Genomic DNA, 24,292 nt, shown 5'->3' on the forward strand with positions numbered 1-24,292 from the left:
GTGTGCTGAGACGCGTATCTAATTCTCTGGCTTGTGGTACTGTGTGCAGAGACACGTATCTAATCCTCCAAAGTGTGGTATTGTGTGAAGAGGCGCGTATCTAATCCTACTGCATGTGGTACTGTCTGCAGACACGTGTATCTAATCCTATGGCGTGTACAAATGTGTGCAGACGCACGTATCTAATGCTCTGGAGTGTGGAACTGTGTGTAGACGCCTGTATCTAATCCTTCGGCATGTGGAACCGTGTGCAGACGCGTGTATCAAATCCTTCAGTGTGTGGAACTGTGTGCAAAAATGCGTATTTAATCCTCTGGTGTGTGGGACTGTGTGGAGACCTGAGTATCTAATCCTCTGGCGTGTGATACTGTGTGCTGATCTGTGTATCTAATCCTCTGGAGTGTGGAACTGTGTGTAGACGCCTGTATCTAATGCTTCGGCATGTGGAACCGTGTGCAGGCGCACGTATCTAATCCTATGGCATGTGGTACTGTGTGCAGAAGTGCGTATTTAATCCTCTGGTGTGTGGGACTGTGTGCAGACCCGTGTATCTAATCCTATGGCGTGTACAACTGTGTGAAGACACGTGTATCTAATCCTCCCCTGTATGGTATTGTGTGAAGAGGCGCGTATCTAATCCTACGGCGTGTGGAACTGTGTGTAGATGCGTGTATCCAATCCCCTGGCATGTGGTACTGTGTGCAGATGCACGTATCTAATCCTATGGCATGTGGTACTGTGTGTAGATGCGCGTATCTAATCCTCCCCCGTGTGGTACTGTGTGCAGACGTGCATATCTAATCCTTTGGCGTGTGGAACTATGTTTAGACGTGCGTATCTAATCCTACTGCATGTGGTACTGTGTGCAGACGCGTGTATCTAATCCTATGGCATGTACAACTGTGTGCAGATGCGCGTATCTAATCCTCTGGAATGTGGAACTGTGTGCAGACGCGCATATCTAATCCTCTGGAATGTGGAACTGTGCAGACGCGTGTATCTAATCCTATGGCGTGTACAAATGTGTGCAGACGCACGTATCTAATCCTCTGGAGTGTGGAACTGTGTGTAGACGCCTGTATCTAATCCTTCGGCATGTGAAACCGTGTGCAAATGCACGTATCAAATCCTTCAGTGTGTGGAACTGTGTGCAGAAATGCGTATTTAATCCTCTGGTGTGTGGGACTTTGTGCAGACCCGTGTATCTAATCCTCTGGCATGTGATACTGTGTGCTGATCTGTGTATCTAATCCTCTGATGCGTGTATCTCAGTTTGGATATCAGTGTTGTATTGTGCATGTGGAGTGACCATGTGTATTGCAGTTGGAATATGAGTGAAAGACTTGCAGGTTTGTATTGGCTAAGGGGGGGGGGCACTGTGTTTGGAATGCTGTATCTCAGCAACGGTACGTCCGAGCGAGTTGGAGTCTTGTCTTAAACCTTCCCGGATACCTGAAGTATCTCTGTACCAAATTTGGTGAAGATCGGTCCAGTCGTTTGGTTCGCATTAGAGTACAGACAGACAGACAGACAAGAATTCATTTTTATAAGATAGGGAGATATATAATATGCGCCCGTTATCAAATAAGGCAAACAAACAATACAAAAATGGGCCATAAACATAAAGGAGCGAGAAAACAGCTGAAACAAATGAGAACAACAGCAGTGCAGAGTAGTACAGCATATCAATAGTAACCACCAGTGTGGTAAAGGCATAGCCAAACAAAAATTAAAGGGAGGTAAGAGAAAAGAACAGGAAAGAAAAGAGAGCAGGAAAAAGAAAAGACAAAAAGGAGGAAGTGGTAAGCAAGCAGTCTAAGCAACCTTTTCATGGGAACAATAGTTGGTCTCTATAATCCAGAGCACCCTGGAAGAGAATCCACAGTGTCCAAGGCTTCAATGAAGGACTCATGCGTGTGTCGAAGACATGCTGTGAGACCCACCATTCCCTGGAAGTCCTCCACCTTACAGAGCCAATGAAGGAGCAAGAGCGGAGCGGATTCCAGCACAACCCCACTTCGTTCATTCTCGTTTCATATAGGCACATTTTGCCTTCTTTGCTGTAGGTTTGTATCCACTAGTTTGGGTTGAATTTATGGATCATACAGTATTGGAATTTATTCACTAATAAATACACTGTGGTCAATACTAGTAATAACAAACATAAGAGACGCTATTATAATCTGGTATGGCATGTTAGTTACCAGAACTTTATTACACTGCTTTTTATATACTTATATTTTGTCACTAATATTGGGGTGTGATATTTAACATAACTTTTATTAACTGGTACCCGATAGGTCATGTTTTAGCCTTTTTTTTTTCCCCCCTGTGACACCTAATTCTATAGATTATTGCATAATGTGCTGCACCAAACAATAACTTACTTGTGTGTGTGTGTGTGTGCGCGCATGTCCGTATATAGAGAGGAAAAAATATAATAGCTCAAATCAGACTTGTTAGTGCTATTTTTCTATGAAAACAAAAATTCTTGAAATTCCTTTCTCTTTCAACATTAAGTACCGTATATACTCGAGTATAAGCCGACCCCCCTAATTTTACCACAAAAAAATGGGAAAACTTATTGACTCGAGTATAAGCCGAGGGGGGGAAATGTAGCAGCTACTGGAAAATTTCAAAAATTAAAATGGTCGGAGTTTTTGGGTGCAGTAGTTGCTGGGAAAGGGTGTTTTGGTTGTCTGTCTGCCCCTTCCCTGAGCTTGAGGACTGGTTTTTTTTTTCCCCCACTTGGAATTTAGCCTGGCTGAATATAGGGTATCTGCAGTGCTCCTATTAACCCCTTCCCAAGGGAACAGGAGCACTGCAGATACCCTATATTCAGTAGACCGGACACTTTACTTTTGTGTCTATTCTAGGGAAAGGAGTGATTTAGAACTTTTAATTTTTTAAAAATTTTTTTTTTAAAGCTTTTTTTTTCCCCACTATTTTATGGGAGGTTCTATACATTGATATTGCTGCTGGTCATAGACCTCCCGACCCAAAAAAAAAAAAAAAAAAAAATTTTTTTTTTTGCTGACTCGAGTATAAGCCGAGGGGGGGCTTTTTCAGTACAAAAACTTTGCTGAAAAATTCGGCTTATACTCGAGTATATACGGTACATTAGAAAAACAGGTAGAAAATACGTAATGGTAAAGAAATAAATACAATGAGATTCAAAAATGAAAATATTTATGGAGCTATACAATATACAGCAATAACTATATAAAACAATATTTTTATATCAATCAACAGCTATTTAACAACACAACTGAGAACCAGTATACTCTATGAGCTTGTAGGCACTGCAGTCTTCTGACATAGACGTGCAAGTAGTCCAGCCATCTGTAGCAGAGAATTTACACCTTCAGCCACTTTCATGTGTGTGTAACCAATTTCCTGAAACAAAAATATGGGTCAGTTTTATAAACCACGAAACTTCTAACAGCAACTGCATCAAAATGCCACTAACAATTACCGTATTTTTCGGACTATAAGACGCACCGGACCATAAGACGCACTAAGGTTTTAGAGGAGGAAAATAGGGAAAAAAAAATTGGTGAAATATTTAATAACCTAATAATATAATATTTCACCAATGTAAATAGAACCGGGGGCTTTCGGACACAGGGATACCAAATGTGTGTGTGTTTCACAGTAATGTTTTTGTTTTATATGTATTCTAGGGATATGAGGGTGATTTGAACATATCTATCTAATCTATCTATCTGTCTCCTATCTATCTATCTCCTATCTATCTAATCTCATCCATGGATGGAAAGAGACACCCTGCAGTGAAGCTATGCAAGAAGAGAAAAAGGGACGGGCCAGATGGGTGAAGGAGGTGTGGTTTTCTAAGCAAACTTGAAAACACGCCTCTTTCACCTGTCTGGCTCGTCCCTCCTTCACTGCCTCTCAGATCTGGCTCCTGCAATGATGCCACACAGGCAGGGAAGTAGGGGCGGGCCAGATGGGTGAAGGAGGCGTGGTTTCAAGCTTGCCGAGAAAACCACGCCTCCTCCTCCCGTTCGGCCCGCCCCTCCTTCCCTGTCTGTGTGGCATCATTGCAGGAGCCAGATCTGAGAGGCAGTGAAGGAGGGGCGGGCCAGACGGGAGAAGGAGGCGTGGTTTTCTCGGCAAGCTTGAAACCACGCTTCCTTCACCTGTCTGGCCCGCCCTTACTTCCCTGCCTCTCATATCTCGCTCCTGCAAACATGCGACACAGACAGGGAAGGAGGGGCAGAGCAGGCAGGCACCGTGCTGCTCTCCTTTTGATTCTCACAGACGGGACACAGACGCTGCATTCGGACTATAAGACGCACACACATTTTCCTCCCATATTGGGAGGAAAAAAAGTGCGTCTTATAGTCCGAAAAATACGGTACATATTTGATGCAGAACAAGAACAGCATCAGATACTTTTTACGCCAAGATTGTGGTTGCTGTACTGAATAGGACTCCATACAATGGACAACTAATTTGGACATTTTGTTGTGCTAAAGGTTAACACGACATCCTTTCAGCTACTTCAGGAATTATGGTTCTAAATATTAAAGGTTTACATCACTAAATGCTCATTTCATATAAATGACCTATCAACAGGACAGGTCATCAGTATCTGTTCTGTGGGGGTCCAATACCTGTTCAGTAATTGTTCGGCAGCCTCAGGGTGCAGCAGAGCTACAGTACCCTGGCACCACTGTTACAATGGGGTGTACTGGTGTGAAACATCCTCAAAATTCTGGCATATTACTTGCCAATATGTATACATCACCTTTATTACATACTAAAGACACTTGCAGAAATCCAACAGAATCTGGAATACCTACCTTTATAAACTCCAACTTGAGATACTCTGGCATCTGGAAAGTTTTACAGACCCTGAAGATATTGCCTATAATGTCTTCTGGTGAATAACCAAGTTTCCACAGATGAGCTACAATCTGTAAAAGATTAAATAGTTTGCTGTTAACATACAGCAAGTTAAAATCCATTTGATATGGAGGGAGATTCCAGTGCAATACATCCACTGTTTGGCTGATAATAGTTTGTGTAAATCGCCAATGTAGATTCAGAGACTATGGTATTCAAAATTAGCAGGAAGACAAAGATACAAAAAGCTTTAGAGAAAAAAAAAAAAAATACCTTGTATGCTTCATCTATGTTTGCATTCACACAATGCTGCAACATTTCTTTCACCAATAATGGATGTGGTTCATCACAAACCTGGATAATATGAAATTTTTAGATTAATTCGCTGAGATTTTACTTCACGGTCCAGATTCTGGTTAACACTTTGAGGCTAAGGCCACATGTTGTGAAAATGCAGCATGGAGAGAAAATAAAACACACCTTTTTTTAGCTGCAATCTGCTACTTGGACCCTTAGCCTTAAAGGGGCTTATCCAGTTTCAATTAATCATGACTTTCCTGGTAATAATCGCTCAGCCCTAACTCAGGGAGTAAACATGCTCACTGTACACCTGGCTAAATTCCTATAGTCTCTCAAATGGGGTCACGTGCCATAGGATTCCACTCCAAAAACCAAACAACACTCCTTCCCTTCTGTGCCATGCTGTGTGCCCAAACAGTGGTTTATACTAAAACCATTTTGGAAATTGCAGCTCTAAAAATGTATAAAGCACTAGGTTTCCAGAGATAAATGTAGAGCAGACTGTTAAAGTGAATGCTGTGTCCCCATTAAGCTCCTAGGATTTTGGGTCATTCTGGTAAATTATCTCAATCTCTAAACCTGAGGTTAACCCTGATGTACTCCTGCACCGCTTGTACATTCCCTTTCTGTTGCATGTAGTTTTGCCCTAAAGATTTGGCAATATTTGAGTTTTTGTTGTTGCAGTATACTTTCTAGGGATGGGGTTTACAGTATAAAAACCCATGGGGGAAAAATAAAAAATATTTTTTCTTTTTTTGCAATATCTGCTGAGGCACATAATTATATTTTTCTGTTGACCAGGCTAGTTTGGAGATTATTTTCTGCAGGACAAGCTGTGCTAATTACTACCATTTTGGGCTACATTATTATTATTATTTTTTTTTTTTATATCACATCTTATTCAATATTTTGTGAGGTTTTATGGTGCAGCGATACCAAGTGGGTATCATTTTATTTATTTTACATTATATGAGGAAAAAAAAGATTCTTCATAAATGTGCCCCAATGGATCTATTCAGCGTTGTTGTTGTTTGTTTGTTTTTAATGAGCTGTGTCTCAAATAAGAGAAAAATTAGAGGAAGTCTTAGCCTGATTTATTTAGTTTATAAACCACTCAGATCAGATGTTTATGGGAGATGGAAAGGAAAATATTAAATATAGTACAGCAATATTTCCTTGATATTTACTTGCCTTAAAGACATTGGTACTGTTCACAACTTCAAATCCTGCATGTGTGGACTGCAAATTATTCAAGGCCTGGAAGAAATAAAAAAAAAAAAACCTATTAAAACACAACACCAAAACCATAATGAAAAAGCAAGGAATTAAATCTAAAAATTATGGACACAAGGCACACAATTAATATTCTGTACAGTAAACAGGGAAACTGTAAAAAAGAAAAAAAAAAAAAAAAACAGAATGAGGGAGATGTATAGATAGACAGACCTGTCTGTTTGTCTGTCTATCTATTTGTACTTAACCATTTTCTTATGGGTTATATTTTTGCAGTATTCACTAAGCTGCCAAAAAAAAATAAAAAATGTATTTTTAGTTCATCTTACAGATGGATCTGTCCTTAGTGAGAAACTGAATCTTGGGTGACCAGATCATGCAAGTCAAGCAAAGGCGTTGAAGAAAAACAAAACAAAAAAAAAAAAACACAAAAACCCCACACACATCATTGAGGTTCCTATATTACTTACTGACCAAATAGTGCCAAGGCAAAGAAGCCAAGTCATTATATTCAATGCAGGTAACTCTTTTTAGTTGACTTATTATAAGGGTCTATTTTCGATGCCTCATGTTAGAGGGGTCTGTCCAGATGTACATAGGATGTCTTAAAGATGTTCTTAAAAAAAAAATGTTAAAGTGCGAGCACTTGTTAAATTTTAATATAGAATGTGTTTAAAAAGTAAAAACTAACTCAGACATACATAGGGAGGAAGCTATAACCTTTTCCATCTGCTACGATAACCTGGCTAATGTTGATTTCTATGCTAGAAAAAAAAAAAAGAATATATACTGGGTTACAGCTACCTCCTAATTCTCATACTCTGGAACTGCTCAGGACGGCAATATTGTAACTTCAAAGACTTGTGTAATTAATAAAAGCAAATCCTGATATCGATAATGGTCAGGAACTCACAGACATAAATACTCCAATAAAGTACCTGTCTCATGTCTCCTTGTGCAGTAAATACAATGGCCTCAAGGCCATCATCTGTACACTGAACATTCTCTTTTTCCACCACTGTCATCAACCTAGCAAGAACCTGTGCATCAGTTAATTTGGTGTAGCGGAGGACAGCACAGCGAGACTGGATTGGCTCTGGTAGAAAAGGGGGGGGGGAATAAAAAAAATAAAAGTTTACTACTACAACAGCACAATAAATCAAGTTAAAAGCAGAAATCTATAATTAGATATATAACTGGAATGCATATATAACCATGCTAAGAATACCTATAATTTTATCAGAGGCATTGCAGGCCAGAGCAAAGCGTGTTGTTTTGGAGTAGATTTCCATTGTTCTTCTTAAAGCCTGCTGTGCTCCATCTGTCATGCTAGGTCAAAAAGAAAAAAAAAAAATTCAGCTAAGAATAGTGTGAAGTTTATGGGTAAGGTGTTATGACAACAATGAGAAAATAAGAGCAGTCATTGGACATAGTTCATGAAGAGACAGATCGCCTTATGTATTGCTGGACTAAAACTGTGCTGCAAATAGGAATTACTTTTCAGTGAACATATTAAATTGCACAACATGATACCCATAGTGCTTTTTCTGCATCCAATGGTAGAACAATCATCATAAGCAATTGTCAGATCCTGACCATGTTTGTGAAGCATACACAACAATTTCTTTAAGGCTGGGCTATGAAGAATGGCTACAAAAATAATCCTACTAATATTATAAATGTGAAAGTTTGGATGTTACTCGATCACGCAAAAATGACCGAACGGATTTGGATGAAATTTGGCACATCCATGGGTTGTAACCTTGATTTACACACAGGCTACTTTTTATCCCGGTAAATGACATGGCTTCACAACTGTCATGAATTTATGTTCATATACTGTATTAGTTTGAACACCAAAGGGTACCCCAAAAGAAGGGAAATTAAATAATGGCTAAAATGTGGCTTTTATTAATAAATAATTAAAGATGTGTCCCTACTTTGAAACAAAATGAGGCCTCTAGAGAATGAAACTGGATCCCCCTAAGGCCTATAGGGGGGCAGTAAAGGGCACAGAGAAGATTGGGGGGCGTTGAAGCGGTTTAGGGGGGCGATGGCTAATTTAAAGGGGTGGTATCATCACAATGATTCTATCTATACTGCTTGTTAATGTGAATTTAAGACTTTTCCTAAATACATTGCTTCAGCAAATCTGCTTTGTTTGTCCACTATCTTACTTTATTCACTTCATTATGGACACTAGCACCTGGCCCCCTGCTCATTGCTGAGGGAGCCACATGACGTAGCTCCCTGCTGTGTGGGGGGAGAGGTGGGGGGGGATGAGTGTACGGAGCCAGCCTGTGTCTGCACCACACATACACATCATCACCTAGCTCCCTGCTGTGAAATAGAGGGGGGGGTGGGTGTGGAATAAGTGTTGATTTCTATATATATAATATATAGATATAATATAAAGCAGTCTAAATCCTACTGGGCTAAAGGACCTGGTCTCTCTGTTCACTAGGATAAAGCTTTATTGTATAGAGCAGGCTGCTAGTGGGCAGAGGAGCCAGGTCCTTTAGGAAACTCCGTACAAGGTAAATCCAAGTCTACAGGACCTTTTGATGACATCACAGGCCCTTCAGTCATCCCATAGGATCACGCTATGTGGTGGGCGGACCTACACGCTAATTTGGGGGCGGGGCTAATTGACGCGAGCAAACAGGAAGAAAGAAGATTTTTAGGAAGCTTAGAAGGCAGATCAAGCTTCATGAGGCTACCCCTTTAAAATTGTTTTTTTTTGCTTTCAACACAAACTTTGCAGATTTGCAAATCAGTTGCAGATTACCGAACGCGGTGACTTACAGCTGTTTTTGAGTAAAGTCGAGCCTGATATTAACAAACTTGTTAAAAATCATCAAATTCATTCACGTTAGATTAGTTTTAAAATTGAAATGTTTGTTTTAACAACATGAATAAAAGTTTTCCTAATATTACAAAATGGTGTTTTACATTACCCTCATCAGAAAGTCTTATTTTCGCATGACACACATAATTTAATTAATAACATAATGACTGCGATTGTGATTCTTAAGATGTAGTAAAGTAAAAAAAAATTGGGGGGGGGGGCGCTAGAAAATAATTCTCGAAGTGGGCGGTAGACAAAATAAGTTTGAGAACCTCTGCCCTAAATGAAACAACGATAGAAAGGGGGGGGGGGGGGGGCCCCCGAGTGTGCCACCTACAAGATCACCCCCCAATAATGTAAATGTTCACAGGGTGTAGCATGTGGTGTCATTCCCCGTTACTCTGTACCCCCCTAAAGATATCTCTATATGATGTTGGGCTGGTCGATGTGAAGCCCCTCATAATCCCAAGGGCAGCCAGACGTGTACTGCACTAGAGGCTCTGCAGTAATGTCAAACAGAGCACAATGTACCATCCATTTAAATAGCTGGGCCTGGTCGGATCGAAGGCCACCAGCTGATGTGGACAATCCCTCAATCAGACCGATGTCAGAATGGATGGGCAAGTGTAGTTACTGCTGGCGTACACGTTGCTAGCCCCTGAGTCTCTATGCCTTCTCAACGCATTTCACTAGTGTTAGTAGCTCATCAGGAGAGTATGTGTGCTAAAGGAGATGAAGCAAGGTTGCGGTAAAAAACACATTTCCTGGGACCTGGATGGTAGGTCTCAGTACTTCAATAGGTACGGACCCCCTGGAGCAGAGCCGGCCAGGAGCTCCACAAGGCAAGTGGAGGTCTAAAAGAAGGTGTCCCCAATAAAACTTGAGTGCTCTCTCTGAGGGCATTCACCATTGCCCAACAAACCCTTCAACATCCTATGTAAAGTCACTTTTTAAAAGAATCTATTCATAGGCTTGAGCTCTATTTTTTTTTTCTTATACGCAGTTCAATACTACCAGTTAGATAATACAAACACAGTTACTTGAAGGTAACACTAGTAGAGTTGCTGAGATATTGCCATTTCTGTCAATATACAAGTTAGCTCTTTGGAGCAATGAGGCTATTGCAGTTGCTCCAATGAGGCATATTGACTATAAAAGTGTTTTTTTTCTGCTTTATTTCCTTGCGATCCTAAAAGTAGTGTTAGCTCATTCAGATTCAATACAAGTCCAACAGAAGAAAAAAAAAGTGTCACTCTCCATTAGAGATATTTTCTTAGCACATTCCCATACTTGTGGCATTTGAGGGAGCACATACAGTAGTACTTGGAGGCCATGTACCTCAGTACTGAAGGAAACAAAGAGCCCATGTTCAGTGGTGTCCAATGTATACATGAGCCCTAAAACAATCTGATCATAAACTAAAACATGTAATAACTACAAATTACTAAAAAATAAAATAATGAAGACGAGCACCTGTCAGCTTCATCCAATATAATAATTTTATGACGACCTTTTGGAAGTGTAACCTTTTGCTGTGCGAACATTTTAATTTTGTTTCTCACCACATCAATACCTCTATAGGAGAAAGAAGAAGAAAAAAAAAGTTAGCGTATAATCAGCGAGAACCTCCCCACACTGCGGCGGCCAACCTTCATCTATCTCCCTGCCCTACCGGAACGTCCTTGCAGAACTAGACAACCACCATCCGGACGTATATACCAAATGGGCATTCCAGAAGTGGTTAAGAGGCTATACAACACTTTGTCTTATATAAAATGTGCAGGGGAGCAGACAGATGTATAAAAGGAGGGAAGAAATACTTGCTTTGTTTTAGACCTGCAAGCCCAGTTTCCTTCGAACCAGAATGATATAAATTCAAACGTTAAAAGACTGCAATTATTTTTATTACTCCTGTCTGCACAAGTCTACCCCTCAATAGTCTCCTTAATAGTATACATAGGTATCTTGATACTGACCAAATATTTAACTTACCGATCATTTGAGGCATTGAGCTCCAGAACAGCATCTTTAAGTGCTGGACCCAAAAGTGCCCGAGCTAAACATAATATACTTGTTGTTTTACCAGTTCCTGGGGGACCCTGTACATGAAATAAATACAGATTACTTTACCAACCAAAACATTTGTATCATTTAAGTCAGGTAGTGAGATTGTATACTTACAGCGATGATTATGTTTGGGACATTTCCCTCTCTTGCAAATACCTAAAAAAAAAACGACATGTCACATGAATGGCTCTGCAAAAGTTCTCTGAAAGTGGGTCATGTATAAGCTATAAATCACACGGTTGTTGTAACATTTTTAAAATGTAAGATGAGGGACTTAACCTATAATCTATACGTTTCAGGGTCATTGACACTTCTCCAAATGCAATATGGTAAAGGTGTGGTTACTTTAACCGTACTCTTTTCAAGAGAATGATAAAAGCATGACCGAAAACACACACAAAGAGCAGTAGCTTTAACTGAACAGTAAAACTACAGGATTCTGTTAAGGGCTCGTTCACATCTGCGCCCGGCACTCCGTTATGCAGGTTTCTGTTTCCTGCATAAAACAGAGCAGGAGACGGAAACCTGCAGGAGTCTCTAACCCATTCATTTGAATGGGTGAGAAAGCTGTCCGGCCGTGAGCGGCGGTGAGCGTTTTATGCTCTCCGCCGCGAAACCGGGTTTTTTAATCCGGACACAGAGTCGGACATGCAGTACTCTGTGTCCGGATTTTAAAAAACGGTTTCGCGGTGGAGAGCTTAAAACGCTCACCGCCGGACCCGGTCTGTGCTTTCCATCTTCTTGCATGTAGAAGATGGAAAGCACAGAACGGAGTGCTGAACGCAGGTGTGACCCTAGCGTAACCAGTAACACATATACAGCTCTTGAACAAGATTTAAAGGAGTTCCCCATCATTAGAAAAACATGACTACTTTTATCCAGAGGGAGGAAAAATAAAACAAATAAAAACAAAAAACACACACCTATTTTTGGCTGGTATATAATACAGCCAGCTCCCACTGCAAATAGTTGTGATTGGTACCAAAACACTATTGTAAATACTGACGCGTTTAAGGGGGCGTACACACTTGTGCCCGTGTCTGCCCGCCTGGTCTCCATCCTATTTCCTTGGGAAACTGCAAAGGGAATGGCTTCCCTGCGGTGGTCAGTTTTAAAACCCATTAATTTGAATGAGTTTTAAAGCAAACTGCTTATGTCCACCGGAAGAAAATAAATAAATAAAAATAGCGATTTTTTTTTTCTTCACTTTTTTTCAAACCATCAGATCTTTCCCCAAATGGTATCAATAAAAACATCATCTTGTTCTGCAAAAAATAAAGATGCCATACCCAGCTCGCATTTGGAAATGTGAAAGCGTAACAGATGCCAGAACCTGGCAGGTAACACAGGTAACATGTAATTTTTACAACATACCAAATGCTGTGTGCAAATGCCCCCCCACACACACCAAAAAAAAAAAAAAAAACCCAAGCAGAAAAATATAAAATTATTCCATCTCCCATTAAAATAAGACACTTGCAGCAATCAATCGCCTGCCAATGAAGCCTTCAGGGCACTTATCTGAGAGTAAGGAATTTACCTCAAGCCGACTAACAGTTTCTTCATTGCCAACGATCTCATTCAGTTTTAATGGTCTGTATTTTTCAACCCTATGAGAAAGAAGCACATGATCAGTACAGGTCACATTGATGCAGTTTTTCCTGATAAATACTATTTGAACTGTTCAAAGATCTCTCATTGCAATTCTAAATTTGGCCATACCAGAGATAAAATGCAGCCAAATGTTGTTGACTAGGAAAAAATTACCATGAATAACCATCTGGGAAATAACTTCTGTATGGATTTTTTTTTTGTGCTGCAAAGAGGCAGAGGAAGAAAAATAAAAAAACAAACAAAAAATATACTCACCTGTCCCCAGTGTCTCCCACTCGCATGTCACCTGTCACCCCAGAGCAGTAGGATCAGACCACATTGGAAGACACTGGGGACATGAGATTGGTTTTAGGTATTTTTTTTCTTTTACATCACAACCAGAGAGCAAAAGCAGCTTTTCTGACCAAACCAATGGAGCCTTAAAGTTACTGCAACCACCAAGATGCTGGTAAATGTCAAACCTTCAGAAGCCCATGTTATAGCTCCCTCTGGGGTCAGTCCCAGGTCATGCAGAGAAAGAGGATGAAGTTCTGTTCTCTGCTGCCTGTCAGCTAATATTCCAAACATCTCCCATTGTACAGCGACACCCGGATTGTAATCTGGGCAACCACGTCAGGAGCAGAGCGGGTGTCTTCGTCCCATACAATGTAAAATCCCCCCAGACATGAACCTGCCCCCCTCCAGTGGTCCACTGTACATATTGTCCCGCACACCATATGCAATGGCTGGAATCTCTTCTTGCAGAATATAAACCTCGCAGGGAGATTTCCAATCACTTTACTAGCACCGTAACAAACTATACGTGTGCTCCAGGCATACAGCAGGCTATGGAGTCACTGTACCCGGCACACTCACCAGGGCAGCTCGTACGTCCCCGCCGGCCCCCTACTCCCTTGCGCGGCCTGCTGCGGCTCCTTGCTTCCCTGTCCCCCGGACTGCGTGTCTTCCATTTCTACTTCCATGTTTATTTCCCGCCGGCGCCACACGAACCCTAAGCCGTCATCAGCACGTCAGCACAGCGCGCCTTCCTCACAGAGTCTGCGCACTGGCGAGTAGGATTGACATGTAGCGGCGCGCTGTATTAGGCGCTACAGCTTCGTACATCTGACTGCATTTTGAACAGCAGATTCTGCTTTATAATTTAAGGCTGAATGTATATTGTAATTATGTATACGGTGCGTTACTGTGCCTGCTGGAATAGAAAAATGGACGTGTAGTGTCCTAGTCCGCCCTCTAGCGGCCATTCTTCCACATAACATGATGTGATCTAGGGTTCAGTCCGCTTGTCGCTCGCCATTGTTCTTCAAACCTACGGCAAGCAGATGCGGACGTCTAGGAAGGGAGAAGGTTCCTTGTAGGTTACAAGACACCAGAACGTGGTGTAACATCAGGCTGGTAAACTACTAGCCAGAATAAACAATGGCGGCCAGTGAATTTTATTTTACTGACAATAGTGCTATATGGTGTACAGTGGCATAACTAGGAATTGTGGGCCCCGTGGCGAACTTTTGACATGCCCTCGACCGACGCCGAAGACCCCTCCCCCTGAATTCCTGCATGCAATATTATGCCCCATTGTGGCCCCTGCACACAGTATTATCCCCATAGTGGCCCCTGCACACAGTATTATGCCCCATAGTGGTCCCTGTACACAGTATTATGCCCCATAGTGGCCCCTGCACACAGTATTATCCCCACAGTGGCCCCTGCACACAGTATTATGCCCCATAGTGGCCCCTGTACACAGTATTATGCCCCATAGTGGCTCCTGCACACAGTATTATCCTCCATAGTGGCCCCTGCACACAGTATTATCCCCATAGTGTCCCCTGCACACAGTATTATCCCTCATAGTGTCCCCTGCACACAGTATTATGCCCCACAGTGTCCCCTGCACACAGTATTATGCCCCATAGTGGCCCCTGCACACAGTATTATCCCCATAGTGTCCCCTGCACACAGTATTATCCCCCATAGTGGCCCCTACACACAGTATTATCCCCCATAGTAGCCCCTGCACACAGCATTATACCCCATAGTGGCCCCTGTACACAGTATTATCCCCATAGTGGCCCCTGCACACAGTACTATCCCCCATAGTGGCCCCTGCACACAGTATTATCCCCCATAGTGGCCCCTGCACACAGTATTATCCCCCATAGTTCCCCCTGTACACAGTATTATCCCCATAGTGGCCCCTGTACACAGTATTATTGCCCCATAGTGGCCCCTACACACACAGTATTATCTCCCATAGTGACCCCTGCATACAGTATTATGCCCCATAGTGGCCCCTGTACACAGTATTATCCCCATAGTGGCCCCTGCACACAGAATTATGCCCCATTGTGGACACCCATAAACAATTATTATAGGAAAAGGGCAAAAAGAATCCAGCACTCAGGAGTCCAATGTAGAAATAGATGAATAAAACTTCACTTTTATTGTGGTGGAGCCATACTCCGAAGATAAAATGAGTCATGAGTCCGACTGCAGAAATGGATTACCGCATTCCCAACGCGTTTCGGTGCTATAACACCTTATTCATGCGGGCCTAAGCATCACATTATAATATACAATTTTAGTATGTATAATGGTAGACATGTATAGAAGCAAATACAGATAGATATAGAGAGAGAGATAGATAGGAGACAGATAGATAGATAGATAGATAGATAGATAGATAGATAGATAGCTGTATATACTTACACATATACCCATCTACTCACACACATACAGTCATATACAACATACACACACACACACACACACACACACGCCCAAACTGGTATGAGTCCACAGTCTGTCTAGTTAAATTACTGATGATGCACGGACCAGTCCCCACGGATTGGGACGGCAAAATGTACACAAAAAGAAAAATAGTCAAGCACCAAAAGCATGTAATAGTCAAGCACTAAAAGCTATGTTTTAGCATATTACATGCTTTTGGTGCTGGACTATTTTTCCTTTTGTATACACACACACACACACAGCTATCTACACACATATAGGACTCACACAGTATATAAGACACATAATGTAAACACATATACACATATTTTACCCAAGAATATATACTTACCTTTGGCTGAATTGCTGGGTGCACAGGACATGGAGGAAACTGAGGGTGACATCTTACTAATCCTCTCTGGTTTATTTCTAGACTCTTCTGGAAGATTGAATAGAAGATCCTGGGCCACAGCTGACCATGATGTCCTCAACCGCAGACAGCGAGGCCATGGCTAACCCCGCCACAGAGCATCATCACCACAGAGAAGCAGATCACCACTGCGCCGCTTCCCGGAACATCCGCAGTCCCTGCCAGGACCCCCCGCACCAGGACCTGCAGAGCCAATTCCTGACCAGCAGCCGCCAAGACCATTTCCAGACCCATCGCATAGACCAGAGGAGCCAACACCTGCGCCCACCCCTCCAGCACCTGACCCAGTACCAACAACACCAGCCGCAAGACAGGCGCGAATCCACACAGTAAGGCATCTGAATCTGCTGCCTACACAAACCGTCACTGAGAGTCACCAATCCTGTCCAATATGCCTGGAGGACTACGAGCCTAGAACGACCATCACCGTACTACCATTTACATATACCTTCCACCAGCCCTGGCTCGAACGTGGCTCAGCAGCACCCCCACCTGCCCAATGTGCAGGACGAGATGTATCACCAGGAGACGGAGGCGGAGACAAAGGTGGTCATGAGCGGCCCAAACTGCGAACAACAAATAAGAGTGTAATAAACATTGACACCATTTACCTCGTTACAATCTTGTACGTTTCCTGTTATACGTTATTTAAGGTTTTCTCCATCGTCTCCATCATATCGCGGTTATGGCGATCACGTGCTGGGACGTACAGAGGTAGCGGCGGCGAATGGTGCAGCCCACGGGCACTATGGCGATTTACCATAGTTACATAGTGCACCATACGGTAAGGCTGGGTTCACACAGAGTTTTTTGGTCTGGAATTTGAGGTGGAATCCACCAATAAAAGCCTCAGAATAGAGTCCTATGTAATCTGCTAGCTTTTTTTCCCTGCTAGCAAAAAAAAAGAAGCGACATGACCTTTCTTCAGGCAGATTCAGCTTGAAAATACCAACAGGAGTCAATGAGAGGCGGAAAAACCGCGTCGCAGTTTTTGACACGGTTTTTGCCAAAAACCGCTAATGGTTTTTTCAAGGTCCATACACTGTGCTGGAGGAAAAAAAACTAAAAAATGCCTCAAATGCTCCAAAAAACGCATCATGTCATACAACGCTTCCTAACCAAATTCATTGACACCTAACAACGTGTGAACTAGCTCTCATTTTGCATTATTCGATGTGTTTTGTTTTTTGCTTCTCATTTAACTCTTATTGCTACATAACGCTTTTGTTTCAATTGTTCAATTATTTATGTTTTTTTTTTTTTATTGTTCCATGCTTCCCCTTTTTCTTTATCCCTTACCTATTCCATGTCCCTTTCCCCTCCCTCCACACTCTGTACCAATATTATGATATGCAGGTGTCCCGCACATGCGCAATAGACTGCAAATAGTATCCATATCACAGTACTGTATGACACATGTGCTGCATGCAGACATTACGTCCCGGGCCTGCTGCCGGCTCCCGTGAATATGCAGTATCTGACAGTCCAGGCTCATTTACTCTTGCAACAAGTAAACTCTTTTCCATCTTCCAAATGTTGGTGATCTTTTGGAATGCTGGTTAACCCTTGACTCCCCTATTGTCAGCAGGGCCGCCGATAGGCCAGTACTACTGGTACTGGCGTCAGGGGCCCGGCCAAATTGAAAAATGGAGGGGGCCCGGTTTTGGCCCGCTACCGTGTGCCGGCCCCCTGGCGCCCGTAGCAGTCATTGTGTATGTCCTATTTCAACTCAGATCTGCATCCAGAGGACGCAGATCTGAGTTGAAGACATACGCGGCTGAAGCAAGGAGCTGACCTGTGTCAGCTCCTCGCTTCGCCGCCGCCGCTGCTACTGGCTTGTAGACGCGATGTGATCACATCGCGTCTAAAAGCCAGTAGCCGGCGGCAGCAGCGAAGTGAGGAGCTGACACAGGTCAGCTCCTCGCTTCAGCCATCGCGTCTACAAGCCAGTAGCCGGCGGCGAAGCGAGGAGCTGACACAGGTCAGCTCCTTGCTTCGCCGCTGTGCGCCTCTCTCGCTGTCACATATGCGGCTGAAGCGAGGAGCTGACCTGTGTCAGCTCCTCGCTTCGCCGCCTCCGCTACTGGCTTGTAGACGCGATGTGATGACGTCACATCGCGTCTATAACTGTGCGCCAGTGAGAGAGAGGCGCACAGAGAGCTGCGAGGGAACGAAGGAGAAGGTAAGTCAGTCAGTGTAATGTGGAACGTGAAACTGGGGGCAGAGAGAGGACGGCATGACACTGGGGGCAGAGATGGAGAGGACGGCATGACAATGGGGCAGAGATGGAGGGACATGAATATGGGGGCAGAGATGGAGAGGACGGCATGACAATGGGGGCAGAGATGGAGGGACATGAATATGTGGGCAGAGATGGAGGGGACATGAATATGGGGGCAGAGATGGAGGGGACGGCATGACAATGGGAGCAGAGATGGAGGGACATGAATATGGGATCAGAGATGGAGGGGACATGAATATGGGGGCAGAGATGGAGAGGACGGCATGACAATGGGGGCAGAGATGGAGGGACATGAATATGGGAGCAGAGATGGAGGGGACATGAATCTGAGGGCAGAGATGGAGGGGACATGAATCTGGGGGCAGAGATGGAGGGGACATGAATATGGGGCAGAGATGGAGGGGACATGAATATGGGGGCAGAGATGGAGGGGACATGAATATGGGGGCAGAGATGGAGGGGACATGAATATGGGGGCAGAGATGGAGGGGACATGAATATGGGGGCAGAGATGGAGGGGACATGAATATGGGGGCAGAGATGGAGGGGACATGAATATGGGGGCAGAGATGGAGGGACATGAATCTGGGGGGCAGAGATGGAGGGGACATGAATATGGGGGTAGAGATGGGAGACATGAAACAGGACAGAGATGGAGGGGACATGAAACTGGGGGCAGATATGGAGGGGGGGGACATGAAACTGGTGGCAGATGAAGGGTGTATATGAAGCTGGGGGAGAGATAGAGGGGGGACATATAATGTACGGGTGACTGTAGGAGGATTATACTGTGTGCGGGCACATGAAAAATTAATGAGAATGGGTGGAGTCAACATAACAGTGGGTGGGGCTAAATTTGCCGCGGCGCGCAAAGCGCGCCGCACATTTTGTCCCTCTTTTGGTTCTTCAAAAGTTGGGAGATATGGGTACAGGGGGCAGTGGAAAGATGTTAGAAGGTGGACGGGGGGGGGGGGAAGGGGGATTGTTGGGGCATTGGGTGTGCGGCACTGCGGAGAGGGAACGTCTGGGGCAATAATATATAATATATAAGTTTTTAGCTGGAGAACTACAAAGCACACAATACCTCCAAAGGTATGTGTGCTTTGTATTAATAATGATGTAGGCCGCTATGCTACTAGCATAGCAGCCTGTTTGGGGTTGGGACTTTCACTTTAAAGGAGTGTTCACATTGCGTTTTTGGCCTCCCTTGCCGGGATACGTTGGTAACCAGTCACAATCAGCTCCCCACTTATCCCTGCACAGAGAACTGCAGGCCCCCCTTTTTTTTAATGGCCAGTTCTTCGTGCAGGGATAAGTTGACAGCTGATTCTGACTGGTTACCAACGTATCCCGGCAAGGGAGGCCAAAAACGCAATGTGAATAAGCCCTGAGGATTTATTAAGAGAGCTCTTATAGATGGTGTTGGCTCTCTATAGGCGCTGTCACAAGGAGCAGATTGTACCTGCAAATAGAATCTGATTAAGCCTTGTAATGCTGCTAAATAAAGGGAAATGTAATACAGAATTGGTATGTCGCAAATTAAAGTAGTTTTAAAATGGGGGAGGGGGGGGCCCAGACACTTAGGCTGTATGGGGCCCCAAAATTCCTGATGGCGGCCCTGATTGTCAGTATGAAATTATGAAGTTCCTTTTCCCCTAATACATACACTCACCGGCCACTTTATTAGGTACACCTGTCCAACTGCTCGTTAACACTTAATTTCTAATCAGCCAATCACATGGCGGCAACTCAGTGCATTTAGGCATGTAGACATGGTCAAGACAATCTCCTGCAGTTCAAACCGAGCATCAGTATGGGGAAGAAAGGTGATTTGAGTGCCTTTGAACGTGGCATGGTTGTTGGTGCCAGAAGGGCTGGTCTGAGTATTTCAGAAACTGCTGATCTACTGGGATTTTCATGCACAACCATCTCTAGGGTTTACAGAGAATGGTCCGAAAAAGAAAAAACATCCAGTGAGCGGCAGTTCTGTGGGCGGAAATGCGTTGTTGATGCCAGAGGTCAGAGGAGAATGGCCAGACTGGTTCGAGTTGATAGAAAGGCAACAGTGACTCAAATAGCCACCCGTTACAACCAAGGTAGCCAGAAGAGCATCTCTGAACGCACAGTACGTCGAACTTTGAGGCAGATGGGCTACAGCAGCAGAAGACCACACCGGGTGCCACTCCTTTCAGCTAAGAACAGGAAACTGAGGCTACAATTTGCACAAGCTCATCGAAATTGGACAATTGAAGATTGGAAAAACGTTGCCTGGTCTGATGAGTCTCGATTTCTGCTGCGACATTCGGATGGTAGGGTCAGAATTTGGCGTCAACAACATGAAAGCATGGATCCATCCTGCCTTGTATCAACGGTTCAGGCTGGTGGTGGTGGTGTCATGGTGTGGGGAATATTTTCTTGGCACTCTTTGGGCCCCTTGGTACCAATTGAGCATCGTTGCAACGCCAAAGCCTACCTGAGTATTGTTGCTGACCATGTCCATCCCTTTATGACCACAATGTACCCAACATCTGATGGCTACTTTCAGCAGGATAATGCGCCATGTCATAAAGCTGGAATCATCTCAGACTGGTTTCTTGAACATGACAATGAGTTCACTGTACTCCAATGGCCTCCACAGTCACCAGATCTCAATCCAATAGAGCATCTTTGGGATGTGGTGGAACGGGAGATTCGCAAAATGGATGTGCAGCCGACAAATCTGCGGCAACTGTGTGATGCCATCATGTCAATATGGACCAAAATCTCTGAGGAATGCTTCCAGCACCTTGTTGAATCTATGCCACGAAGAATTGAGGCAGTTCTGAAGGCAAAAGGGGGTCCAACCCATTACTAGCATGGTGTACCTAATAAAGTGGCCGGTGAGTGTATGTCCCCTTTATTTTACTACTGCATACTATTATACTATTTTACTCTTCATTCACTCTCTTCCATATCTACCCTTTTAACAATATTCTACTGGTGTTGTTCTGCAATATTCTATTTTATACACTCTATATACTGTTTGCACTTTAACTATGTACTCCCCCATACAGTATGTTTATTCAATATTGCTCTAATGTTCAGACCTGACTTGATAAAGGTCAGCATTGACCCAAATGCTGTTTTACACTGATCTATTTGAAGGATTACTACCTTGCTTTACCTGAATGGATGGATTATTTAATATATGGATCAAAATGTGATCTCCCATGATCTTCACTCACTGATATGTATGAGAGTTCTTCTCACAATAAATCTTATTTGATTTAAGCAGTATAACCAAAACGAGTGTGTGCTGTGGTTTACTACATCATGTCTATGTGAGTTTTAGAACCCTTCCATTGAACACCACGTGATAGGGGAGTGCAGTATCATTGTTGATATATCACCTCTTCAGGAAGGCTTACAACCTTGGTACTACTGCCACCACACCACCATCTGAACAGCATGTACCCTCACCTATCATCTCTATCCCCTTTCCATCATAGATTGTAAGCCCTTGAGGACAGGGCCCTCTATCCCACTATCCCAGTTGGTCACTGTTAGGCATGGTTCACATCTGCATTCGGTATTCTGTTTGAGAGTCCGCTTGGGGACCCCCAAACTGAATACTGAACGCATTAAAAAGTGGTGAGGTAAGAGACCACACAGACCCCATAAACTAGAATGGGGTCCGTGTGTTTTCCATGCGGTGTCCGCACAAATCATGCTGAGAGAAAAGTGTGCAGTACGTGTGGTTTCTTAGCTCACCACTTTTTAATGTGTTCAGTATTCCCCAAGTGGACTCCCTGAATGGAATGCCGAATGCAGATGTGAACTTGGCCTAATTATTATAAATGTTTTGTGTATTTACACAATACATAAGATACGATGTATAGCACCATGGAATTAATAGTGCTCCAAAAACAAACAATAATAAATATGTCACAGTTGGAATTTTTTTCTATAATCCCCACCATTCCTGAGCAATCTTTATATGCTATTTACACTGTGTGCTATCAAAAGGGCAATTTCGGGCAGGAGCAGGCAAGGGGTATGATTATGAGACACTGGCTGCCTGTTTTTGGAGCTTTGAATCACGTCCTTGTGTTTGACACTGCACTTCTGAGAATGCAAAGCTTAAATAGTACTTGCTGCTCAAGAATGGTGTGAACTAGAGAAAAAAATCCAACTGCGCTGGAATCAGTGGATGCTAAGAACTGGAGGTGGTGAAAGGTTCTCTTAAACCCTGCCCAATGCCCATCGAGCCTACTGACCTGAAGGCTTGATGTTTCTGTGAGTTTAGGATCTTTACAGAGAAAACAAGATCATATGACCAAAAGGTTCTGAATCCACAGAATATGGCTGACGAAGTCATATTGGCGAAACGCGCGTCGGGGCGCATTCGTATGTGGTAGAGCTTATGTTTATGATTTGTATTTGTGGTCTCATGAGGGTCTCCTCCTTTCATGCACTTTAGTTGGCTGAGATTTTTCTCATGCCTTGCTCCACTCCTTGTTTCATGTTTTTTTTTTTTAGATTGCCTTTTAGCACACCATTGTTTCTAAAACACCACTATTATATTCACCATCTATGTGGCTGTAGGTTCCTCATGTTTGCATTTTTATATTTTCTCTGAGTCTGCATATGCTTTTTACATTTATGTAAAAGTGCTGATTTCTCCCTGTTAAGACTTTGTCTTTTGGTTAATTTGTAATTGCAGCACTCTCATTATTTATGTTGCAGTTCATGTCCGCTCTCAACATGATTTTCCATTCAGACCTTCCACATTGATATTTCAGGTAGCTTTGGTCCCCCTGTCTTGTGTGTAATGTTTGACATGTCTTAATTTTATATTGTGTTTCAATAAACATGATTTATTTTATTATGTTTGGCGGTTTCTGTCATTTTGACAAGTAGTGTAAGGCCCCGTTAACACGGGGCAAGAGGGGGCAGGTTTCGGCGCTGAATCCACGTAACAATCCACCCCCTCACAATAGTGGTCTATGTAGACCGCTAGCGCTCTTTTTTCCATGAGCGGCATGTTGCCGCTTATGGAAAAAAGCGAGCTGCCCTTTCTTCAGGTGGATTCTGCGGCTGATTCAGCAGCGGCGTCTGCCTCGCGGCAGCACGCTCCGGACTAGGCCCGTTTATTTGACAGGCGAATTTTGGTCCTATTCTGACATGGCTTCCCGCATCAAAATCAGGACCAAAATACGCCCCCCTTGCCCCGTGTGAACTAGGCCTAAAGCACAGCATTTTGCATCCTGCTGTCCCAGACTTACTGGATTTTAATTCGCATATATAGGCAGACACACGTGTGTGTGTGCGTGTGTATATATATATATATATATATATATATATATATATATATATATATATATTATATATATACATATATATATATATATATATATATTATATATATACATATATATAAAACCTTTTTCGTTTTAATAACTTTATTACAGCCTGTATGTGAAGATGGTACAAACATGAAGGCCTGTTTATCGATGGCTGGATAGATAGATAGATAGATAGATAGATAGATAGATAGATAGATAGACAGACAGACAGACAGATAGATAGACAGACAGACAGACAATGGAAGTCTGTATAATACACACCTAATGTGATTGTGTGACATTGCTCAAAAATAAAAAAAAAGATGTGGCCATTTCTAAAATGATATCCCCCATATTACAGTCGACGGTTTATGTTAGTAATGTCTTGGTCTATAGCCTAACCAAAGGTGAAATCTATAGCGATGTCCACAGTTACAATGGCATCATATCCATGACCAAGAAACATAACAGGAGCAGCAATATTGCCTTGTGACTGAGGAAATCTGAGCCTCAAAGAAATCTGCCCTCCCTCCTGGCTTTAAAAAAACTGCCGGTCTGGGAAACAGAAGTCTCCATTCTGTGCTGCCTCATAAAAACAGCTGGATTTCCCCTCCTCCTCCTCCTCCTGCCTGTGA

General features: G+C 43.1%; 1 protein-coding gene across 2 annotated transcripts; it reads right to left on the bottom strand.

The window, feature by feature from the left end:
- Positions 1-3,249: 3,249 nt before the first annotated feature.
- On the bottom strand, positions 3,250-13,968 carry RFC2 (replication factor C subunit 2). Of its 2 annotated transcripts, XM_075262783.1 has the most exons (11): positions 13,787-13,968; positions 12,858-12,927; positions 11,432-11,473; positions 11,243-11,349; positions 10,724-10,825; positions 7,631-7,731; positions 7,341-7,498; positions 6,361-6,426; positions 5,143-5,223; positions 4,827-4,940; positions 3,250-3,396 (listed from the first exon to the last, which is right to left on the bottom strand). In XM_075262783.1, the coding sequence occupies exons 1-11, from the start codon at positions 13,891-13,893 to the stop codon at positions 3,286-3,288; spliced, it is 1,059 nt and encodes a 352-aa protein (XP_075118884.1). In that variant the 5' UTR covers positions 13,894-13,968; the 3' UTR covers positions 3,250-3,285. The 2 variants fall into 2 exon arrangements, with proteins under 2 accessions (XP_075118884.1, XP_075118885.1); XM_075262784.1 differs by lacking the exon at positions 10,724-10,825.
- Positions 13,969-24,292: the final 10,324 nt, after the last annotated feature.

The sequence above is a fragment of the Leptodactylus fuscus genome, chromosome 2, assembly GCF_031893055.1.
Source record: "Leptodactylus fuscus isolate aLepFus1 chromosome 2, aLepFus1.hap2, whole genome shotgun sequence".
Classification (NCBI taxonomy): domain Eukaryota; kingdom Metazoa; phylum Chordata; class Amphibia; order Anura; family Leptodactylidae; genus Leptodactylus; species Leptodactylus fuscus.

What these genes read in the sequence shown, in the direction of transcription:
- RFC2 (XM_075262783.1), bottom strand. Translation starts at nt 13,893, where the DNA reads ATGGAAGTAGAAATGGAAGACACGCAGTCCGGGGGACAGGGAAGCAAG. An exon ending in TCCCAAACATAATCATCGCT is followed by an intron (nt 11,350 to 11,431) that starts GTAAGTATACAA and finishes TTTCATGTACAG; the next exon opens with GGTCCCCCAGGAACTGGTAA. An exon ending in CACAAGGAGACATGAGACAG is followed by an intron (nt 6,427 to 7,340) that starts GTACTTTATTGG and finishes TATTTCTTCCAG; the next exon opens with GCCTTGAATAATTTGCAGTC.